This window comes from Pipistrellus hanaki (assembly GCF_964339955.1).
Source record: "Pipistrellus hanaki genome assembly, chromosome: 14".
In the NCBI taxonomy this organism is placed as follows: domain Eukaryota; kingdom Metazoa; phylum Chordata; class Mammalia; order Chiroptera; family Vespertilionidae; genus Pipistrellus; species Pipistrellus hanaki.
The window spans coordinates 1,475,050-1,495,696 of NC_140516.1; the positions used below are offsets into that span (position 1 = coordinate 1,475,050).

A 20,647-nucleotide genomic window follows, 5' to 3' on the forward strand; every position below is an offset into this window, starting at 1 on the left:
CCTGCTCTGCGGCCCCCGCACAGCGAGGCAGGTGCATGAGGCGGGGGAGGGGAGCTTGGCTGCAGCCACGCCAAGCGCATCTGACCCTGCAGGAGCCGTCAGGAGCCGCGGAGTGGCGTGTTTGGACCGCGGGGTTAGGTGCGGATCCTCCGGGTGGGGCATGAGGAACACGCACGGTGAGGAGAGAATGGTTCCTCTGGAGAAGCCACTCCACCTGCTCTACCGCCACTGCCACCTCCTCCTCTCGCACCGGGAGGCAGGTTTCCCACGGCCGCGGTGGGGGGGCTGGTACCTGCCCAAATGGCATCCCTCTCAAACCGTGTTCTCCCTGCCAGGCTCAGCAGCAGAGCAGGGGCAGGGGGAAGGCGGGAGGGCAGGAGCCAGGGACAGGCGAGAAGACGGGAGGCGGCTGGCGGCAGAATTAGCAGTCACGTCACCAGAGCCAACTCCCTCTGGCGGGGACAGCACGGGAAAGCTGCCCTGGGAGCAGAGCCTGGGGACGTTCTGAGGACGCCCAGACCCATCGGTGCTGCCACCCTGGGCTCCCGGACTGGCTGAACCCTTCGTACGGGGAAGGGGTCCTGTGAAAACTCGGGACCAGCCCGGCCCCGGGGGAGGCTCTCCAGCGGGTGTGCTGGCTCAGACGCGCGAGGGAGGATCCTTAACTAAGGGAAGCAGAACAAGCAAGCAGAGTGCATCGGGTGGAACTAGTAGGTTTCTGCCCTTCATTCACCTCACTGTCCATCAAAGGCCAAGGCCGCAGGCAGGAGGGGAACTGCAGGGAGCATTCAGCCGCCGCCGCCCACAGCTGGCTCTGCTCCCGGGCACATGGCATCCCAGCATGTCCCCTCCCCCTGAACCCAACACCAACACCATCACCCGCATCACCAACCCAGCCCAGGCCAGAGAGAGGCCCAACGCCAGCTGTCCTCTCTGCATCAGACCATCAGGACTGGCACCACCACCAGCTCCAGAGCATTCTAGTTGTCTGTCCTCAAACGAATGGCTTTTGTTAAATGTGTGAGCCCTGTCTTCATGAGAAGGTCCGGCCCCGAATGCAGGTTTAAAAAGCCACTAAAAACGAAACACAGATACACCACGAATCACTTGGTGACAGGCAGCCACACCTCCTGCAGGTGCCCACACCAGGCAGAGCGCCGCCCTGCAGAGCCGGACAGTGCCTGCCCCGGAGCTCACACTGCCAACCCCAGAAGAATGTTAGGAAAGCAACGAAGCCAGCCTGAGTGCTGCTCACACACCTCTGCCAGGGACCTGTAAACAGTCTCCCACCCGCTGCCCAGCCTCCCAGCATCTGGGCAAGCCCCGGGCCACCTGCTGGGAGCCGGGCAAGAGCCACGTGGTGCCCGGTCTCCCCACCCTGCAGTGTGCTGTGACCCCAGCACCCGGGGATTCCCACGTGCTTCTGCCACGCAGGACAAGCGGACGACGCCTCAGCCCATGTGAGCACGTGGGCAGTCACTGGGGTGGCCACAGCCCACCTACCTCGTTGATGAAGGAGTGCGCCCCCTGCGGGCTGAGCAGCAGGATGGCGCGGCGCAGCGTGTCCCGGTAGCGGTTCAGCTCCTCCGTCTTCATGGTGGTGAAGAGGCTGGTGAACACGTGGCTGATGTTCTTGTCCACCTTCTGTAAAGAGACATCGAGGCCCAGCCGAGAGGCCTGGTCCAGGAAGCTCTGGAGACCACGGATATCTGGGCAGTGGAGAAGAGGGGAGAGCCATCTGTAAGCGGAAAGGGGAGTGAGGGCTCAGTCTGCCGCCCTGCCCACCGAATAGAGCGGAGGCCACGGGTTTAGTCCCACCCTCCCCAGCACCGCCGGGCCCTGCACCACGGAGGCCGGGCGCCCTCCTGCAGGTCCTGGGGCAGAAAGAGTCCTTCTCGGCGAGCTCCGTCTCCCTGCTACTGCTCCCACCAGTGGCAGCCCTGCCTCCCTGCCTGGCTCCCTCCACCTCCCTCCTCTCCCCTGCCCAGGCTGCTGGGCCCTCAGTGGTGGAGGAGGCCACTGGCTGCCCTGACAGAAGGCTGGGTGCCTGCCGGGGCACCCTCACGCCCAGCCCTGCACTCAGACCTGTCCTGCTCGCAGGACCTGACGTTCCTGAGCGCTCGTCCCCTCTCTCAGCAGCGGACCCTTCTCCCAGGTACACCGGCGGCAGCCGGCCGAGGCGGCGGCTTCGGCGCACCCGGAGGCGGCTCTGGCCTGTGGCTCAGGGAGCCCAGGGCGGAGGGAAGCAGCAGAAGCCAGAGCCCTCCCGGAGCCCATTCTCTCAGCGGCAGCCCCACCCAGGCCAGCTGGCTCCCCCAGGGGCTGCCCCAAACGGCGCCCGCAGAGGCGGGCAGGGCCCAGCGGGGCTGGTCCCGAAGGCGCCATTTCAGCCTCGGGCCAGCTGTGTCTGAGGCTTCTCTTCGGGACTTCGCAGCTGCATGAGCTAAAGCCAAGTTCCGCTGGATTTCTGTCACTTGCAACCCAAAGTTTCAACCCTAAGACACTCAGGCCTGGGATGTTCCGTCATCTGGCCATATCTGCAACCAGCTCCCCGCGGGAGACCACAGCTGAGCCTTGCCTTTAAAGGGCACGAGGCCTGCCCAGTCTCACCAGGGCCCCGCCTGGCGGAGAACTGCCATGGGCTGCCGGGGCACATGTCAGCCCAAGATCAAACTTAAAAGCAAGCAGTCCAAATTCAACCTGATTTTTACCCCAACCAGTTTCTCTCCCAATGTTCCCTCCATGCTCATTGCACCAACTTCCAGAGCTCCACCAGCGGCGGGCCCTATAGGGAACGGCACTGAGCTGCCCCCTCCCCGGGCACTGTAGGGCCTGGGCTGCCCCCTCCCCGGGCACTGTGGGGAGCGGGCACGGGGATCCCCCCTTCCCGGGCACTGTGGGGAGCGGGCACTGGGCTGCCCTCTCAGCAGCCGGACGGGGGAGAGCAGTCTGAGAGGCGCACACAGGCACGGAGGAGCGGTGCCCTGCAGTGCTGACTCGGGTGCTTAGGGCGCTGGCCCTCAGTCAGTGTGCAGGTGCCCCCCCACCTCCTCATCCCTCACCCACAGGGAGGCCCCGGAACAGGTCCGAGCGCCTGATGGACTGCGCACTTAGAGCCGGTCCTGTGGACTGGGACAGCTCACCCACCTGCCTCGCTCTGCTCATCTGTAACTGGAGGAGGGAGGCAGCCACTCCACAGGCCTGGCGACCGCCGTGGAGGTGCCCGGCTTTGCTCGGGGGCTGCACCTGCGGCCCAGAGAGCCAACCCTGCGGCCCGAGGGGAGGGCACGGCAGCGCCTGAGCAAGAGCCGCCTAGAGACGGCAAACGCGTGACTGGTCAAGCCAGGGCGCCCGTTCCCGTGTGCCAGGGCCTCAGCGGCTTCCTCCCTGGCCTGGGCACACATGGCCCAGCACTGCTCGCTGGCAGCGCCCAGGACCTCTGCCCACTGGCTCAGGCAGAAAGGAGGAGCCAGTGGCAGGCGCCGGGCAAGACCGCACTGTGCTAGTGGCCCGCCCCAGGCCGGCTCCCCACACGGCCAAGCTGCCACCGGCTCCGGGGGCGGAGGCCCGCCACAGGGCCTGGCAGGGCAGCTGCGGGAGGGGCGCCAGCTGAGGGCCGGTGTCCGCCTGCGCCTCCGGCTCCTGAGCACACAGTCACGCCTGGTCCTCAGCAGCGCCCGCCGCACACACACACACACACACACACACACATGCACGCACGCACGTGCACACGCGCCCCGCTCCGGGCAGCACGCAGCTCCGCAGTGGGTGGTGGCTGCGCCCTCCGTCTCAGTGGCCAGTGCCATGCAAGCAGGTTCACGGAGGTCAGTAATTCCCACACTTCCTCAGCCACACGAGCCGCAAGCAAGTGCTGAAGGGCCACCTCTGGCTGGTGGCTGCCACATGGTCAGCACAGGACGACTCTCAGAGAAAGTTCTAGCGCCCGGCTCTGCCTGAGAAACCGTCTCCTCGCGGCCTGGTGTCCATGATGTTCCCAAATAGGAGAGCAGCTGCACTCGGGCCCCTGGCACCACTGCCGCCACCACCACCCCCGCCCCAGTCCCCTGCCTCCACCCTGTCACTGGGAAGACCCTGCCCGCTCCCGGACCTGCCGTGGTGCCTGGGACACTTCTCACGCATAAGCAGGGGTGTGAACACACGTCTCCATGCCCCGCCCGCCCTGGACCCACCCTGCCTGCGGCGGCCTGCGAGGGTGGGCACACGTCGGGAAGGAGATGGGCCCACAGCCAGCGCCCCCGGCCAGCACCCCCGGCCAGAGCAGAACGCAGGGCTCCGCAGGGATTTCTTCCCGAGCAATATCGGCGGAAGGCCGAGGCGCGAGGCACTGGGTGCCCGTGCCCTGCCCCGGGGCTGAGGCGCCAGCCCAAGGCCAGGCCCCGGCTGCTGCTTCGCCTGGGCACCAGCGGTCCGCAGCCCGGGGCCTGGGCTCTGACAGGCTGAGTGCAGCGGGCAGGCGGTGGCAGCCACGGGCAGGCCCTCACTCCGTCCAGGCCTGCCAAGCCCCTGCACGGACAGCCGCTCCTCGGCAGCCCTCCTCGCTGCGCTGGGGCCGAATGGGTCAGAAGAGCCCCTGCCACCCCCATCCTGGGGCCAGGAGCTGTCTCCAACAGAACGCCCTTCTTCTTGGGACCCTGTGAGCAATGCCCCGCCCCGCCCCGCCCCCGAGGAAGCCAGGGGTCCCGGAAGGAGGCTTCCGAGAAGGGGCTCCCGCGGGCAGAGGGCAGGCCCCTCGGGAGCCCCCGTGGCCCACGCGTTCCGGACGTTGGCCCAAGCCCCGTCTGTGCCGACTGGCTGCCCGGTCCATGCAGCGCAGCCCCGCCTGACCACGTGCGCTTGGTGTCATCATTCCCGAGCGAGCAGGGCCAGGACAGGGCATCGGCCGCCCAGAACAGACGAGGAGCCCTGCTCCCGGAGAGGCCAGCCCCTGGGACGCGGGCAAGGCCTTTCCGGAGGAATCTGATGAGAGCACCCTGGGCAGCCTGTCCCTGGCCCACCCTGGGCTCTCCCGGGCCCTGCCGGCAGCCGTCTTTGCTGGGGGGCGCGTTCGATCCTCTGCGCCGCTGCACGCCCTGGAGCTCTCTCCGAGCGCCCCCCCCCCCCCCCCCCCCCCCGCAGTCCCTGCCTCGTGGCGCACACCTCAGGGCTGGGGAAGACGGAACGAGGGAACACGTGCTCGGCAGATCCCTCCCCAGGCGCTCAGAGCTGGAGGAAAATGCCCAGGAGGGGGCGCGACTATGAGGGGGATCAGGCGGGAGGGGCCACCCTGGAAACCTCTGGCATCTGTGACACCAACTGGAGCTCCGTGGGAGACAGGGAGGAGGCTGGGAGAGGCGGCCAGGGAGCACCCACCGGCAGTGGAGGAGAGGACATGGGCCCCGAGCACCGAGGCCCGGGCACCCTGTGCTGCCCCACCTCCCTCCCAGGCACCGAGGCCTGGGCTCCCTGTGCTGCCCCACCTCCCCCCCAGGCCAGCTTCCCATCGCTGGGTCTGTGTACACTGAGGGGCGGGGTCCTTCTCTCTGTCCTTCATGAGCCACCAGAGCACCAGCCTGTGCCCCGTCCTTGCAGGCCTCCCGCTGCACAGCCGGTCACACTCCCAGCCAGCCAGGCCTCCCTCTGACAGCTCAGAGAGAGCAGCGGACGCCTAGGCTGGCTGAGGCTCTCACCTCCTCCTCCCAGACTTCCTGAGCACCCGCCCTCCCAGGTTGGGACTCCACAACTGCTGTCCTCCCCCTCGCCAGCAGCCTCCAGAGGCCTCCCGGGGTGCGCACCCCCATACCCAGGTTCAGAGCTGCTCATGCAGAGCCTCCTCACTCACTCTCCCATTCATTCCGAAGTTGCCAGGAAATTAATATCCTCCAAAGCACCAATCACAAACAAATAAAAGCCTTCCAGAGACTTCCGTGTTATACACCAACAGCCCTGCATCTGAGCCCGGGATGAAAGAGGACCTGATCCCAACAGTTTTTCACCACCACCTGCTGCCACCCCCACCCCCGAAGCCACACACCAGAACTGAGGGAAGACTCTGTGCCCTTCCCTGGACAGCTGCCATGCCCACGCACATGCACACAAACACACACCACAGGCACTACCATATGTACACACAAACACTACCAAATGTACACACACTACCAAATGTACACACACTACTAAATGTACACACACACACTACCAAATGTACACACACTACCAAATGTACACACACACACTACCAAATGTACACACACTACCAAATGTACAAACACACACTACCAAATGTACACACACTACCAAATGTACACACACACACTACCAAATGTACACACACACACTACCAAATGTACACACACACTACCAAATGTGCACACACACACTACCAAATGTGCACACACACACTACCAAATGTACAAACACACACTACCAAATGTACACACACTACCAAATGTACACACACACACTACCAAATGTACACACACTACCAAATGTACACACACACACTACCAAATGTACACACACACTACCAAATGTGCACACACACACTACCAAATGTACACACACACACTACCAAATGTACACACACTACCAAATGTACAAACACACACTACCAAATGTACACACACTACCAAATGTACACACACACACTACCAAATGTACACACACACACTACCAAATGTACACACACACTACCAAATGTGCACACACACACTACCAAATGTGCACACACATACTACCAAATGTACACACACATTACCAAATGTACACACACACTACCAAATGTGCACACACACACTACCAAATGTACACACACACACTACCAAATGTACACACACTACCAAATGTACACACACACACTACCAAATGTACACACACACACTACCAAATGTACACACACACACTACGAAATGTGCACACACACACTACCAAATGTGCACACACACACTACCAAATGTAGACACACACTACCAACTGTGCACACACACACTACCAAATGTACACACACACTACCAAATGTACACACACTACCAAATGTACACACACACACTACCAAATGTACACACACTACCAAATGTACACACACACACTACCAAATGTACACACACTACCAAATGTACAAACACACACTACCAAATGTACACACACACACTACCAAATGTACACACACACACTACCAAATGTACACACACACTACCAACTGTGCACACACACACTACCAAATGTACACACACACACTACCAAATGTACACACACTACCAAATGTACAAACACACACTACCAAATGTACACACACTACCAAATGTACACACACACACTACCAAATGTACACACACACACTACCAAATGTACACACACACACTACCAAATGTACACACACTACCAAATGTACAAACACACACTACCAAATGTACACACACTACCAAATGTACACACACACACTACCAAATGTACACACACTACCAAATGTACACACACACACTACCAAATGTACACACACTACCAAATGTACAAACACACACTACCAAATGTACACACACTACCAAATGTACACACACACTACCAAATGTACACACACACACTACCAAATGTACACACACACTACCAAATGTGCACACACACACTACCAAATGTACACACACACACTACCAAATGTACACACACTACCAAATGTACAAACACACACTACCAAATGTACACACACTACCAAATGTACACACACACACTACCAAATGTACACACACACACTACCAAATGTACACACACACTACCAAATGTGCACACACACACTACCAAATGTGCACACACACACTACCAAATGTGCACACACATACTACCAAATGTACACACACATTACCAAATGTACACACACACTACCAAATGTGCACACACACACTACCAAATGTACACACACACACTACCAAATGTACACACACTACCAAATGTACACACACACACTACCAAATGTACACACACACACTACCAAATGTACACACACACTACCAAATGTGCACACACACACTACCAAATGTACACACACACACTACCAAATGTACACACACACACTACCAAATGTACACACACACTACCAAATGTGCACACACACACTACCAAATGTACACACACTACCAAATGTACAAACACACACTACCAAATGTACACACACTACCAAATGTACACACACACACTACCAAATGTACACACACACACTACCAAATGTACACACACACTACCAAATGTGCACACACACACTACCAAATGTACACACACACACTACCAAATGTACACACACATACTACCAAATGTACACACACATTACCAAATGTACACACACACTACCAAATGTGCACACACACACTACCAAATGTACACACACACACTACCAAATGTACACACACTACCAAATGTACACACACACTACCAAATGTATATTCACACTACCAAATGTACACACACTACCAAATGTACATACACACAGTACCAAATGTACACACACACACTGCCAAATGTACACAGACACACTACCAAATGTACATACACACACTACCAAATGTGCACACACACTACCAAATGTACACACACACACTACCAGATATACACACACTACCAAATGTACACACACACACACTACCAAATGTACAGACACACTACAAATGTACACACATACTACCAAATGTACACACACACTACCAAATGTGCACACACACTACCAAATGTGCACACACACTACCATTCGTACATTAACGTTACCATATGTACACAGTGACCCACCCCCAGTGTCCCTGCCTCGTGGCGCACACCTCAGGACTGGGGAAGACAGAACGAGGGAACACGTGCTCAGAGCTAGAGGAAAATGCCCAGAAGGGGGCGCTACTGTGAGGGGATCAGGCGGGAGGGGCCACATATATACTACCATATGTCTATTCACACTCATACACTTCGACACACACACACACATGCACACACTCTCCACCTGAATGCTTCCAACTGGAAATTCCCAGGACCCTCCGTCCCTCCAGCCCCAGGTGAAACCATGGCTGTCCTCAGAACGTCTCCGAGCTGAGCCAGCGGCACGCCTCCCTGCAGGCCCCCCACGGGGCCGGGCCGCATCCGGTCCCTCTCACCCGCCATCCAGCCCAGCTCGGGGCAGGCAGAGGCAGGGGCAGGAGAGGTTTGTGGCATCGACTGAAGCAAAGGAAGAACCAGCACCTCCACGGTGGCCCGCGCCCCCGCGAGGAGCTGAGTTGGCGCAGCTTTTCCGGTGGGCTACAGCTGCGGCTTTCTGTGGCTCCCCTGGAAATCACCAGGCAGCCACCGGGTAGTTCACACCCCTGCTTTCTGAAAGCCGGAACCATTTCCACTGCTCCCTCTGCTCCCCTAAATTTCCATATGGTAGTGTGTGTGTGTGTGTGTGTGTGTGTACATTGATAGTGTGTGCATAGGTACACATGGTAATGTGTATGTGTACATTTGGTAGTGTGTGTGTATGTACATTTGGTAGTGTGTGTATGTACATGTGGTAGTGTGCATATGTACATTTGGTAGTGTGTGTGTGTACATTTAGTTGTGTGTGTGTACATTTGGTAGTGTGTGTACATGTAGTGTGTGTGTACATTGATAGTGTGTGCGTAGGTACACATGGTAGTGTGTGTGTGTACATTTGGTAGTGTGTGTATATTTGGTAGTGTGTGTACATGTGGTAGTGTGTGTGTACATGTGGTAGTGTGTGTACATGTGGTAGTGTGTGTGTACATTGATAGTGTGTGCGTAGGTACACATGGTAGTGTGTGCGTGTACATTTGGTAGTGTGTGTGTACATGTGGTAGTGTGTGTATGTACATTTGGTAGTGTGTGTATGTACATGTGGTAGTGTGCATATGTACATTTGGTAGTGTGTGTGTGTACATTTAGTTGTGTGTGTGTACATTTGGTAGTGTGTGTACATGTAGTGTGTGTGTACATTGATAGTGTGTGCGTAGGTACACATGGTAGTGTGTGTGTGTACATTTGGTAGTGTGTGTACATGTGGTAGTGTGTGTGTACATTGATAGTGTGTGCGTAGGTACACACGGTAGTGTGTGTGTGTACATTTGGTAGTGTGTGTACATGTGGTAGTGTGTGTGTTAATTTGGTAGTGTGTGTATGTACATTTGGTAGTGTGTGTGTGTGTGTGTGTACATGTGGTAGTGTGTATATGTACATTTGGTAGTGTGTATGTGTACATTTGCTAGTGTGTGTGTGTGTACATGTGGTAGTGTGTGTGTGTACATTTGGTAGTGTGTGTGTGTGTGTGTACATTTGGTAGTGTGTGTGTGTGTGTGTGTGTGTACATTTGGTAGTGTGTGTGTGTGTGTGTGTGTGTGTGTACATTTGGTAGTGTGTGTGTGTGTGTGTGTACATTTGGTAGTGTGTGTGTGTGTGTGTGTGTGTACATTTGGTAGTGTGTGTGTGTGTGTGTGTGTGTGTGTGTGTACATTTGGTAGTGTGTGTGTGTGTGTACATTTGGTAGTGTGTGTGTGTGTGTGTGTGTGTGTACATTTGGTAGTGTGTGTGTGTGTGTACATTTGGTAGTGTGTGTGCATACGGTGGCCCGGATCTGACAGAGCCCAAGCCCCCGCCAGGAGCTGAGTTGGCGCAGCTTTTCCGGTGGGCTACAGCTGCGGCTTTCTGTGGCTCCCCTGGAAATCACCAGGCAGCCACCGGGTAGTTCACACCCCTGCTTTCTGAAAGCCGGAACCATTTCCACTGCTCCCTCTGCTCCCCTAAATTCCCGAGAGAGGTCCTCCAGCTGAGCGGCTTATGGAGAAGGCGCTCATCCGTAACGCGCGTGTGCGTGTGTGTGTGTGTGTGTGTATGTGTGTGTGTGTGGCGCGCGAGTGCCGGCGGCCGCCTCCCACCAGACACAGATATTTGGGGAGTGTTGGCGAATTTTCTAAAATCTGAGACACAACTTGATTCCATGGACTTTTTTGAAGCTTCCTATCTACCCCTCAAATACATGCTTTGGATTTCCTCCCAAAGGTTTGGCAGTGATCAGCGGCTGTCAGCCCCACCAGCTCATTCCCAGGCCCCTGCCGGACTCCTTCCTCCTCAGCACCCGCCCCACTGCGACCAAGGAGAGATTGCAAAGTCCCACTGCTGGTTCCAATCAAAAGCGGGTGGCCCCGCCTGTGCCTTGGTTACGGGCACATCCCCAGTGGGGGGGGTGCAGGAGGCAGCTGGTCAATGTTTCTCTCTCATTGATGTTTCTAACTATCTGTCTCTTTCCCTTCTTCTCTGTGAAAAATCAATAAAATATATATTTAAAAAAAAAAAAAAAAAGCGAGTGTCCCAGCCGGGCAGGGCTGCTCCCGGTGAGCGGTGAGCGGAGGCTCCGTGCTGGCCCCCTCGGCAGCGCACTGCTCCCCGCCTTCTCCCTGAGCGTCTCGCCTGGGAGGGAGGCCTCCCCGCTCCAGGTCACAACCCAGCTGCCCCATCCGACACTGCCATGGCAGACCCGGCGGCAGTCCTCCAGAGTGGCACCTGACCCCCCTCCCGCTGCCCCATGACGTCCTGCCTCCTGTGGTAAGTGTGTCTTTTATTTCCGCGTCCCCATGGTTTGCTCTCTGGGCCCTGCCGGCCCTGAGGGGCTGCCCTCGGGTTAGCCAGCTCCCAGCAGTGGCAGTCACCCCGAGCACCCTTTCATATGCCAATCAGCCACACAGAGCCCCACCCACCTACTGAGTCACCCCAGAGCCAGGTACCAGGGAGTTAGGACCCCTGTCCCCCGAGCCCCTGGAGTTATCCCAACGAGCCCACCTCCCTGCCTCCCTCAGTCCTTCCTGCAGGAACCACCGGACTCTTTGTGGCCCACAGCTCCCCTCCTCCCTCCCCCCCCCCCCAGACCAGCCCGGGTCCTGCCCCGGTGGCCCCCACCATCTGGTGCGCCCCTCCTCCGGGGCACGTGAGTGACAAACTGCCTTCCCAGTGGCCGCCGTCTCCTGACCCGCCAGCCTCCGCACTCTCCCCGCTGAGCTGGGTGAGCTCAGGGAGGGGCACGCAGCCCGCGGGCCGCACGCCCCCAGACACAGGACCGGCTCAGGATAGGCTGAGTTGGGACCCCCTTCACTAGCAGGTGCGGGTGGCCCCCTCTCTGAGCAACCCCTCCCTCTGCAGAACAGAGCTACCCCCTTCCTCATTGGGGCGCTCATCCTTCGGAGGGGACAGCACAGGCGCTGTCAGCCCCGCCAGCCCTCCCCACAGCCCGGGAACATCCCCAAACGGGCCCCACAGGAGCAGGCAGCTCGCCTCTTCCGGGCTCATCACGACGGGAGGGGCTGTCCTGACAACAGACGCGGCTCTCCCTCTGTATCAATGGAAACCCCAAAGGTGTAAAGAGGCTGAGGGCAGACTGCTGTGAAAACCCTCCGAGAATAAAACCAACGTCTGCCACGCCCAGGCCCAAGCGGTGCCAGCAGGTTCCAGGCCGGCCAGCACCAGCCAAGGGCAGCTGCGGAGAAGAGAACCATCTGTCCTCAGGGCGCACACACGTGTCTCTTCCAGTCTGAGGGCCTGGCGAGGGAGGGCGTCAGTGGATCGCCGGGCTGGTTTCTCCAGTTCCGTTCCTTTACACTTAAAAACAAACACTTTAAATAATCAGGCTGTAGGATCTAGATTAAAAACAATTTAAATGTCTATCCCGGCACTCTGGAAAAAACATACCACGCTGCATTAAGTGCTTTGAATTAAGTAAATTACACCAAGTAACTAATTTACATAATGATCAAAATTTGCATTTTACACGTTATGATGAAAATGGGTTCATAAGATAATTCTTCGCCAGCTCTGTTCCGAGTTGGGCTCCAGTGCTGGATAAATTCTGCATGCCTGTACTGCCTCCTGCTGCAAACCCTGGCTCCCCTCTTTGTTAACCTGGCAGGTCCCTTATTCCCACCGCCACACAGAGTCCTCGGATTATTCCCTCCATGGACTGAGTGCGATCCTTTCGTAAAGACTCAGTAGCAGGCCAAAGGTCCTTAGGTTCTTAGAATTTTCAAAGTGAGGGTGGATGCTGCTGTCACCTCTCGCTCCCGGGTGTTTTGATACTGATTCTGGCAGTTCTTCTGCCGAAATTGTAGGGCTGGTTTGCAGTGCTGCGGCTCTTGTCTTTCCAGGATGCGAACTCAGAGCGGCGCTCTCCGCAGGCTTCTGTCCTGGGCCCCAGGGGCAAGCCCCGCTGCCTGGCCTGCAGGGGCCTGGCCTCCAGCCCAGACAGGCCGCTCTGCCTCGGGTTCCGGGCCCGGGGTCAGGCCCACAGCCAGAACTCCCTCCGCGCTATGGGGCCTTCAGACGCCTCATTTCCTTCTGCTTCTCCACAGCCTGTGCTGAAGGAGTAACATCCACTTCACAGATGGGAAAACTGAAGCCAGCAAGGCTGTCTCTCCAGTAACCCCACCCAGCAGGCAGGAGGAATCACAGTCAGGCTCTGAGAAAGTTCAGGATAGCCCTGGCCCATGTGGCTCTGTTGATTGGAACGCTGTCCAGTGCGGAACGTCACAGGTTCAATCCCTGGTCAGGGCACAACTGAGGTTTCCGGTTCAACCCCTGTCAGGGTGCCTGTGAGGCAACCGACCCATCACGTCACTGTTCCTGTGTGGGGGCCCCTTCCTCCCTCTCTAAAAGAAACGTTACAGTTGTTTTTAAAACAGGAAAGCTCAGCGTATTTCCCTGGACTTCTAGTTTAAGTAAGATTCCCAAGCAAGCCTGGAGTGATTTCCCGTGTCTGCCCAAAGCACCATGCTTGAATTTGTAAGGGGCTCCCGGCCGATGACTTTGCCTTTTGCTAAAGTCACAGACAAATGAGCTCCCTCCGTGCAGGGCAGGACTGATGTCACACGTGGTCAGGCTGACGGAATCGTACCAACAGCACTTGCTTATGGGGTCTGGCTTTGTGCATGCAATACGCTAACCTTCTGCATACATTGCCTCATTCCATCCCCTGGACACCCTGGAGTATGGAGGCATCCGGCCAGTCAGAGGCATTCCTGGGCTCGAATCCTGATGCTGAGCCAGAGCTTTTACCCACATCTGTGCGTCAGCCAGAGGCGGGTGGCCCACAGAGGCAGGCCAGCCCCGTCGTAGGGACCTGCCCGTTACGCCCATCTCACAGGTGAGGCCTGGGCTCAGAGCCAAGCTGGCACTCAGCCCACCCCCAGCTACGGCAGAGCCTCTTCCCACCGCAGCCGGAGCCGGGCCCTGCGCACAGACCGACCGTGCACACGCTGGTCCAGGGCCCAGGCTAGCTTTGAAGAACAGCAACAAGATGAGAATGTGGTGCGTGCCTTTACCAGCTGCTAATTTGCAATCATACAAATAGCTGACATTACAATGGAATGCAGCGTCCTCATTAATTCCATGAACTACCCCGAGGAGAGGCCCACCGCTGGGACCAGAGCCTCTGCGGGCTGGCCCCACCCTGAGCCCTGCCCGGAGCGCACCGGGCCCCTGCTGACCCGCTCTCCTCACCTCCTCGGGGACAGGACAAGGCGCGGCCCACCAATGCCTCCCTCACTCAGCTTTCTGCAGGCCCATATCTGATGCCCAGGCTGGGCCCGTCACGTGGAGGGTTAGGAAGAGGAGCCCAATGCAGACAGACGTGCAGGTGGCACTGCCCCGCCGTGTCTCAGGAGGAAAGGGCTCCAGGTCCTCAGAGCTCAGCTCTCCAAGCCACACAGACCTCAGGATCCAAGCCCCTGGGACCAGCAGCCCCTGGGGGTCTGGCCAGCTGGCCCTGGGGCAGGACCCCTTGGGGGCTGAGGAAATGCCCTGTGTCATTCCTGAGACTGGCCAGAAAGCATCAGGACAGAAGGAAGGCACCAGGGGGGCCTGTGGCCCCGGCCACGCCCGCCTCACTCCGCCTGCCACTCCGAGTCCAGTGGAGGCAGAAGGGCAGAGGGGCAGAGAGCCAGTCCATGCTCTGGAGGCGGCCAGGAGCCCCTGTGTGCGCCCGAGTGCCCCGTGGCCAGAGCCAGGCGGCCTGACACAGCGCCTCCACACCTTCCCTGCCCCCGCTGGTCCTCGCCAGCCCTGGCAGCAGCCTCTGTCTGCACAGCCCTCCGCTGACCTCGGGACAGATGGTCTTTTACTTACGTATTTAATTTACATAATTACTCTCTGGTATTTACTCGGCTTTAATTGGTTTCCTCTGGAACCTGCCTTTGAAAAGGCAATGCCGGCCAGATCCAGGAGTGAAGTATGGCCAGGGCCCAGGATGCCACCGCCCCGCCCTGGGGCCTCCGAATGTCACCTCTGCAGAAGAGCCAGCCCTGGCCGAGCCTGGGCACCATGCACAGGCCTCATACCACTGTGCCACATGGGTACCAGGTGGGGTGGACGGCTGCCCACAAAGACCTCACAGGAGAGGAGAGAGACATGAATGCTGGCCTGGGAACAATGTCTGTGCCAGCTCCTGAGGCAAGTGGGCAGTGCCCACAAAGGAGTCCTCTAAGCTGACATCAGGCGGAGCGAGGCCTGGCCAGTCAGGGCTGGCTGGCGGCATTGCCAGGGCCTCTGAAGCAGCAGGGAGTAGGGGCACCGAGGATGTAGCGATGAAGCCGGAGTCCAAGGCAGACCCCAGAGGACAGTGAGACACACCCTGGCTGGAAGAAAGCGTTTCCTCTTCAGAGAGACCCTTGGCAATTCTGTGAGAGGGTGTGACTGGAGGCAAAGGTCTGGAGGCAGCCAGAGGCCAAGGCCAAGGCCAGGGCCGGACCCAGAGGGGCGAAGGCAGGCGGAGACGGGCAGAGGAGGCCCTTGGTTGTGGGCATGAAAGCAGGAAGGAGCGTGGGATGCCGGCCCGGGTCTGCCTGCCCGGCTTGGTGGTGGGAAACCTGGAAAAGGACAGAAACAGGGGCGGCGGCGTGGGGACTCACCTGGGCAGATGCCACCCAGCCCGCCCACGCTGGTGTGCAGGGTTGCCTCCCAGCCCTCACCCTGCCGGGCACACTCACACACGCGTGCTCACACTCACACAAGGCACACTCATGCTCACACACTTACATGCTTGCCCACATTCACACCTTCATGTGCACACGTGCTCACACATATACAGTCACTTGCACACTTATACTCACACTCAGTCACACACATGCTCACATAGGTGTTCTAGTGCCAATTGTTAAATTTGCAGAAAATTTGAGAGCCATTTATCAAACACAGCCACTATAAATTATATATACTTATAATTAAACAAATTACAATACAAACAAAATTGGTAAATACCCAAAGCTCATCACTTCCTAATCATTTGCTTCATTTTACATGACCTGTGCCCCGGAGGCTTAATGCCCGTCACGTCTGAAACCCATGCGGTGGTGAGTGGTCCACCTGCTCCCTGCTCAGCGAGCTCAGGGTCACGCCAGCCGCCCTGGGAGCACTCACACCAGCACCAGCGAAGCCGCAAACCGGGTTCCTGTCTGTGAGAGCCAGTGTGAAGCATGTACTAGCGCGATGCTGATAACCACACCCACACCCACACTCAGACACACCCGCACACACCACACGTTCACACGGTCCTCTCACCGCTGCACCTGCCCCCCATTCCACCTGCCCGAACCCCAGGCCGGGGAGGCGGATGGAGGCCCCAGAGGCTGAGGGCCTGGACACGCCCACATCCACCCCGAGCTGAGCTGACCCCCCAGGTGTGCATTCTGCCTCAGAAGCAGAGGTTCGCTGCCTCATTCTGGTCATGGAAACAAGACTGTGGCAAAGATCCGTCCCAGCCCGGACACACGCCCGACCAGGCCGCCAGGCCATCCGGGAGCAAACACGGCGGGCAAGGGCCTCGGTGGCCCCCGCAGCCCTGCCTCAAAGCACGCCTGCCGCTCGCCAACATTCACCAAATCCCGGGACTCTGCGGGCCATGTGGCACAGGCTCCTGATCGCCCGCCAGGCCCTCCTGGGCCAAATTACTCCTGGGATTGGGATGGGGAGGGGCCGGGGGCGGCAGGGGAGACGGGTATTATCCTGAAGCACAATTTGAACTTCCTTCCAAAGCACATTGTCCCAGCGGACCCACCACATGCCCGCCTGTGAGGTGGAGCTGGGGCCGCCCTCCACCAGCCGCCAGAGGCCCCGGGAATGCGGGGCTGCTCTGGGACCGGGACGAGGCAGGGCCCGCACCCCGCTCCTCCCTGCCAGAGCCGACACCCCGCTCCGCCGCCCAGGCAGACGGCCCCCTGCCAGAGCTCCGGCCAGAGGAGGGGGAGCAAGCACAGTAAGGCACCTCTCTGCCCTGCCCCCTCCACCCCCCACCCCGACCCCGCTCACATGGGGCCCCTTCACGCAAGCTGACTTACAGGTGAGCCCCGCGGCTCAGAGGCCGGCCAGGCGGCCCCGCGCCCATGGCCGCCCGGAAGAGCGAACGCATGGGACACAGGGCGCGGCCCGCAGTCCACACCTGGTCCGCGGGCCTGACTCCTCTGACTCTGGGCTGGCCACAGCCTCCGGCCCTCCCAGCAGCCACGGTGCGTCTGGCCACAGGCCCCGATCCCGGGCGTCTGACTCACCACAGCACATCCTGAGCGCCAAGCACAAAGCCTGGCCCCGAGGGGAGCTGGCCCCGAGGGGAGCTGGCCCCGAGGGGAGCCGGCCCCGAGGGGAGCTGGCCCCGAGGGGAGCTGGCAAGGTGTGTGAGCTCCCGAATACACGCAGCTCTCTGCGCAGGGAGGTTCGGGGCCGGGAGACCCTCCTACTCGGGCAGAGCTGCCCGGGCAGGGCCGTCCGGGAGCGGGAACGTGGGGGCCGTCCTGGCGGTGTGCCAGCCACGGTGCCCAGCTGTGCGCTCTCGCACCTCCTCCGCTTCTCCAGCAATGCCAGGGCAGTTCTATAATTACCCCATTTACAGATGCAAAACTGAGGCTCAAGAAAGGTAAGTGCTAGAGCCACAACCCCAAAGCCCCTGGCCGTAGTTAGCCCCTGCTTTACGGGGACATGTCTGCACACAGAAGCCCCTCGCTATTATTAGCCCCCTTCCCACCAAGAAAACACAGAATCAACAAAGGAACCCACACTCTGCCCAGTGCCCCCTCCACTAAGGACCGCACAGTCCACTGAGGACTGAGCACTGCCCCACGGTGGCTGGACTGAGATGCCCAGCCGCTCCGTGCTCACCGGGCGGGGGGCAGGGGCAGGGGCGGGGGCAGGGGCGGGGGCAGCAGGGGGCCTGCCATTCCCGTGGCAATAGCCACGCAGCTCCTCCCGGTAGCAAATGCGCTCTCTAGCCCAGAGCGGCCTTTCCCCGAACTTCACAAGGCAGCTGGAGATGCAGGTTCTAATTCTGTGCCAGTGTTTCCATGGCAATCAGAGATCTTCAGTTTAGAAGGACATGAGTACCCAGAAAGCATTTGGAGTTCGTCCTGCCATCCTAGAGCAGCGATCACCTCGTTAGGAGTCAGCTCTGCAGCTCGCCTCAGCCTGTCCCGGCGGAGGAGCAGCGCCTGTCCGATGGCCTGGGGCCGGGGCAACTGCGCCCTCTCCCCCTCCACCGCCTTCCCTGGGCTCTGCACCGGACGAGGAGGGACAGGCTGGGTCCCGGGGCCTGCTGTGGGCGAGGGGCCGTGCCCGGGGCGGGCACCGCGGCCGCAGGCGGGCGGAGGGAGTCCAAGGGGCGCCGAGGGAGCAGGATGTGCGGGTGTCCATGGCGACAGTCTGCTGCGAGCAGGGCCATCGGCCCCTGGCAGGGAAGCTCGGTCCAGGAAGACCCTGCTGAGTCGGGACAGCGCGCTGGACCTCGCCTCCTCCGGAAGCAGGAGGCCAGGGCAGAGGACACGCCCGGCCAGCCTGCAGCCCTCAGAGGCCGGCGAGGGGCAGCAGAGGGCCTCAGGCCCGCGTCTCCGCCACCCCCGCCGCCCCGGGCCGCCGGCCCCACTGGCAGGGCCCCTCACCAGCCCCACCCCCCCTCCTCTAGAGGCGCTCCTTCAGTCGGTGGCTGATACCGCCCACACCTGACTCCAACGCTACCCTGGTCTCCGCCAGGGTTTCCAGACTTTAACCTTAAGGCAGCAGAACGGAAGTCTCCCTCCATCCCTGTCCCACTGAGCAGCTTAACCCGCCAGCTGCTCCGGCCACAGCCTGCCAGTCTCCAGAGACCGCCCCTTCCCTGGCTCTTCACTCTGATCCACCACATCTCCACACCCAGCCGCTCGTCCCCGTGACCACCGCCCCCCGTGGCCACAGCCATCCCCGAGACCACCGCCGCCCCCGTGACCACCCCCACACCCCATACCCGCAACAGCCCCCGTGACCGCCACCGCCCCCGTGACCACAGCCCCCGTGACCACCACCACCATCCCCGAGACTGCCACAGCCCCCCGTGACTACCGCCCCCGTGACCACCACCACCGCCCCCGTGACCACCACCGCCCACGTGACCACCGCCCCCGTGACCGCCACCACCATCCCCGAGACTGCCACAGCCCCCCGTGACCGCCACCACCGCCCCCGTGACCACCACCGCCCCCGTGACCACCGCCCCCGTGACCACCACCACCGCCCCCGTGACCACCGCCCCCGTGACCACCACCACCGCCCCCGTGACCACCACCACCGCCCCCGTGACCACCACCGCCCACATGACCACCGCCCCCGTGACCGCCACCACCATCCCCGAGACTGCCACAGCCCCCCGTGACCGCCACCACCGCCCCCGTGACCACCACCGCCCACATGACCACCGCCCCCGTGACCACCACCACCGCCCCCGTGACCACCACCGCCCACATGACCACCGCCCCCGTGACCACCACCACCGCCCCCGTGACCACCACCACCGCCCCCGTGACCACCACCGCCCACATGACCACCGCCCCCGTGACCACCACCACCGCCCCCGTGACCACCGCCCCCGTGACCACCACCACCGCCCCCGTGACCACCACCACCGCCCCCGTGACCACCACCGCCCACATGACCACCGCCCCCGTGACCGCAACCACCATCCCCGAGACTGCCACAGCCCCCCGTGACCGCCACCACCGCCCCCGTGACCACCACCGCCCCCATGACCACAGCCCCCGTGACCGCCACCGCCATCCCCAAGACTGCCACAGCCCCCCGTGACCGCCACCGCCCCGTGACCGCCACCATCGCCCCCGTGACCACCACCGCCCCCGTGACTACCGCCCGTGACCACCACCCCCGTGACCACCGCCACCACCGTGACCGCCACCACCCCCCATACCCGCAACAGCCGGTGACTGCCACCGCCCCCGTGACCACCGCCCCCGTGACCGCCACTGCCATCCCCGAGACCACCACCGCCCCCGTGATCACAGCCCCCGTGACCACAGCCCCCGTGACCACAGGCCCGTGACCACAGCCCCCGTGACCACCGCCCCTGTGACCGCCACAGCCCCCGTGACCGCCACAGCCCCCGTGACCACCGCCCCCGTGACCGCCACCACCGCCACTGTGACCACCACAGCCCCCGTGACCACCACAGCCCCCGTGACCACAGCCCCTGTGACCATAGCCCCCGTGACCACCACAGCCCCCGTGACCGCCACAGCCCCCGTGACCACAGCCCCCGTGACCACAGGCCCCCATGACCACAGCCCCCGTGACCGCCACCGCCCCCGAGACCACCACCCCCCATGACCGCCACAGCCCCCGTGAC

The 20,647-nt window shown here is 60.3% G+C and overlaps 1 protein-coding gene across 2 annotated transcripts in view; it reads right to left on the bottom strand.

The window, feature by feature from the left end:
- Positions 1-20,647, bottom strand: part of GRID1 (glutamate ionotropic receptor delta type subunit 1) — a 478,346-nt gene that overhangs the window by 304,128 nt on the left and 153,571 nt on the right. For both annotated transcript variants that reach the window (XM_084904155.1, XM_084904154.1), the window contains one exon: positions 1,504-1,709. In XM_084904155.1, the coding sequence (XP_084760281.1) occupies positions 1,504-1,709 (206 nt within the window). The remainder of the gene's footprint in view (positions 1-1,503; positions 1,710-20,647) is intronic.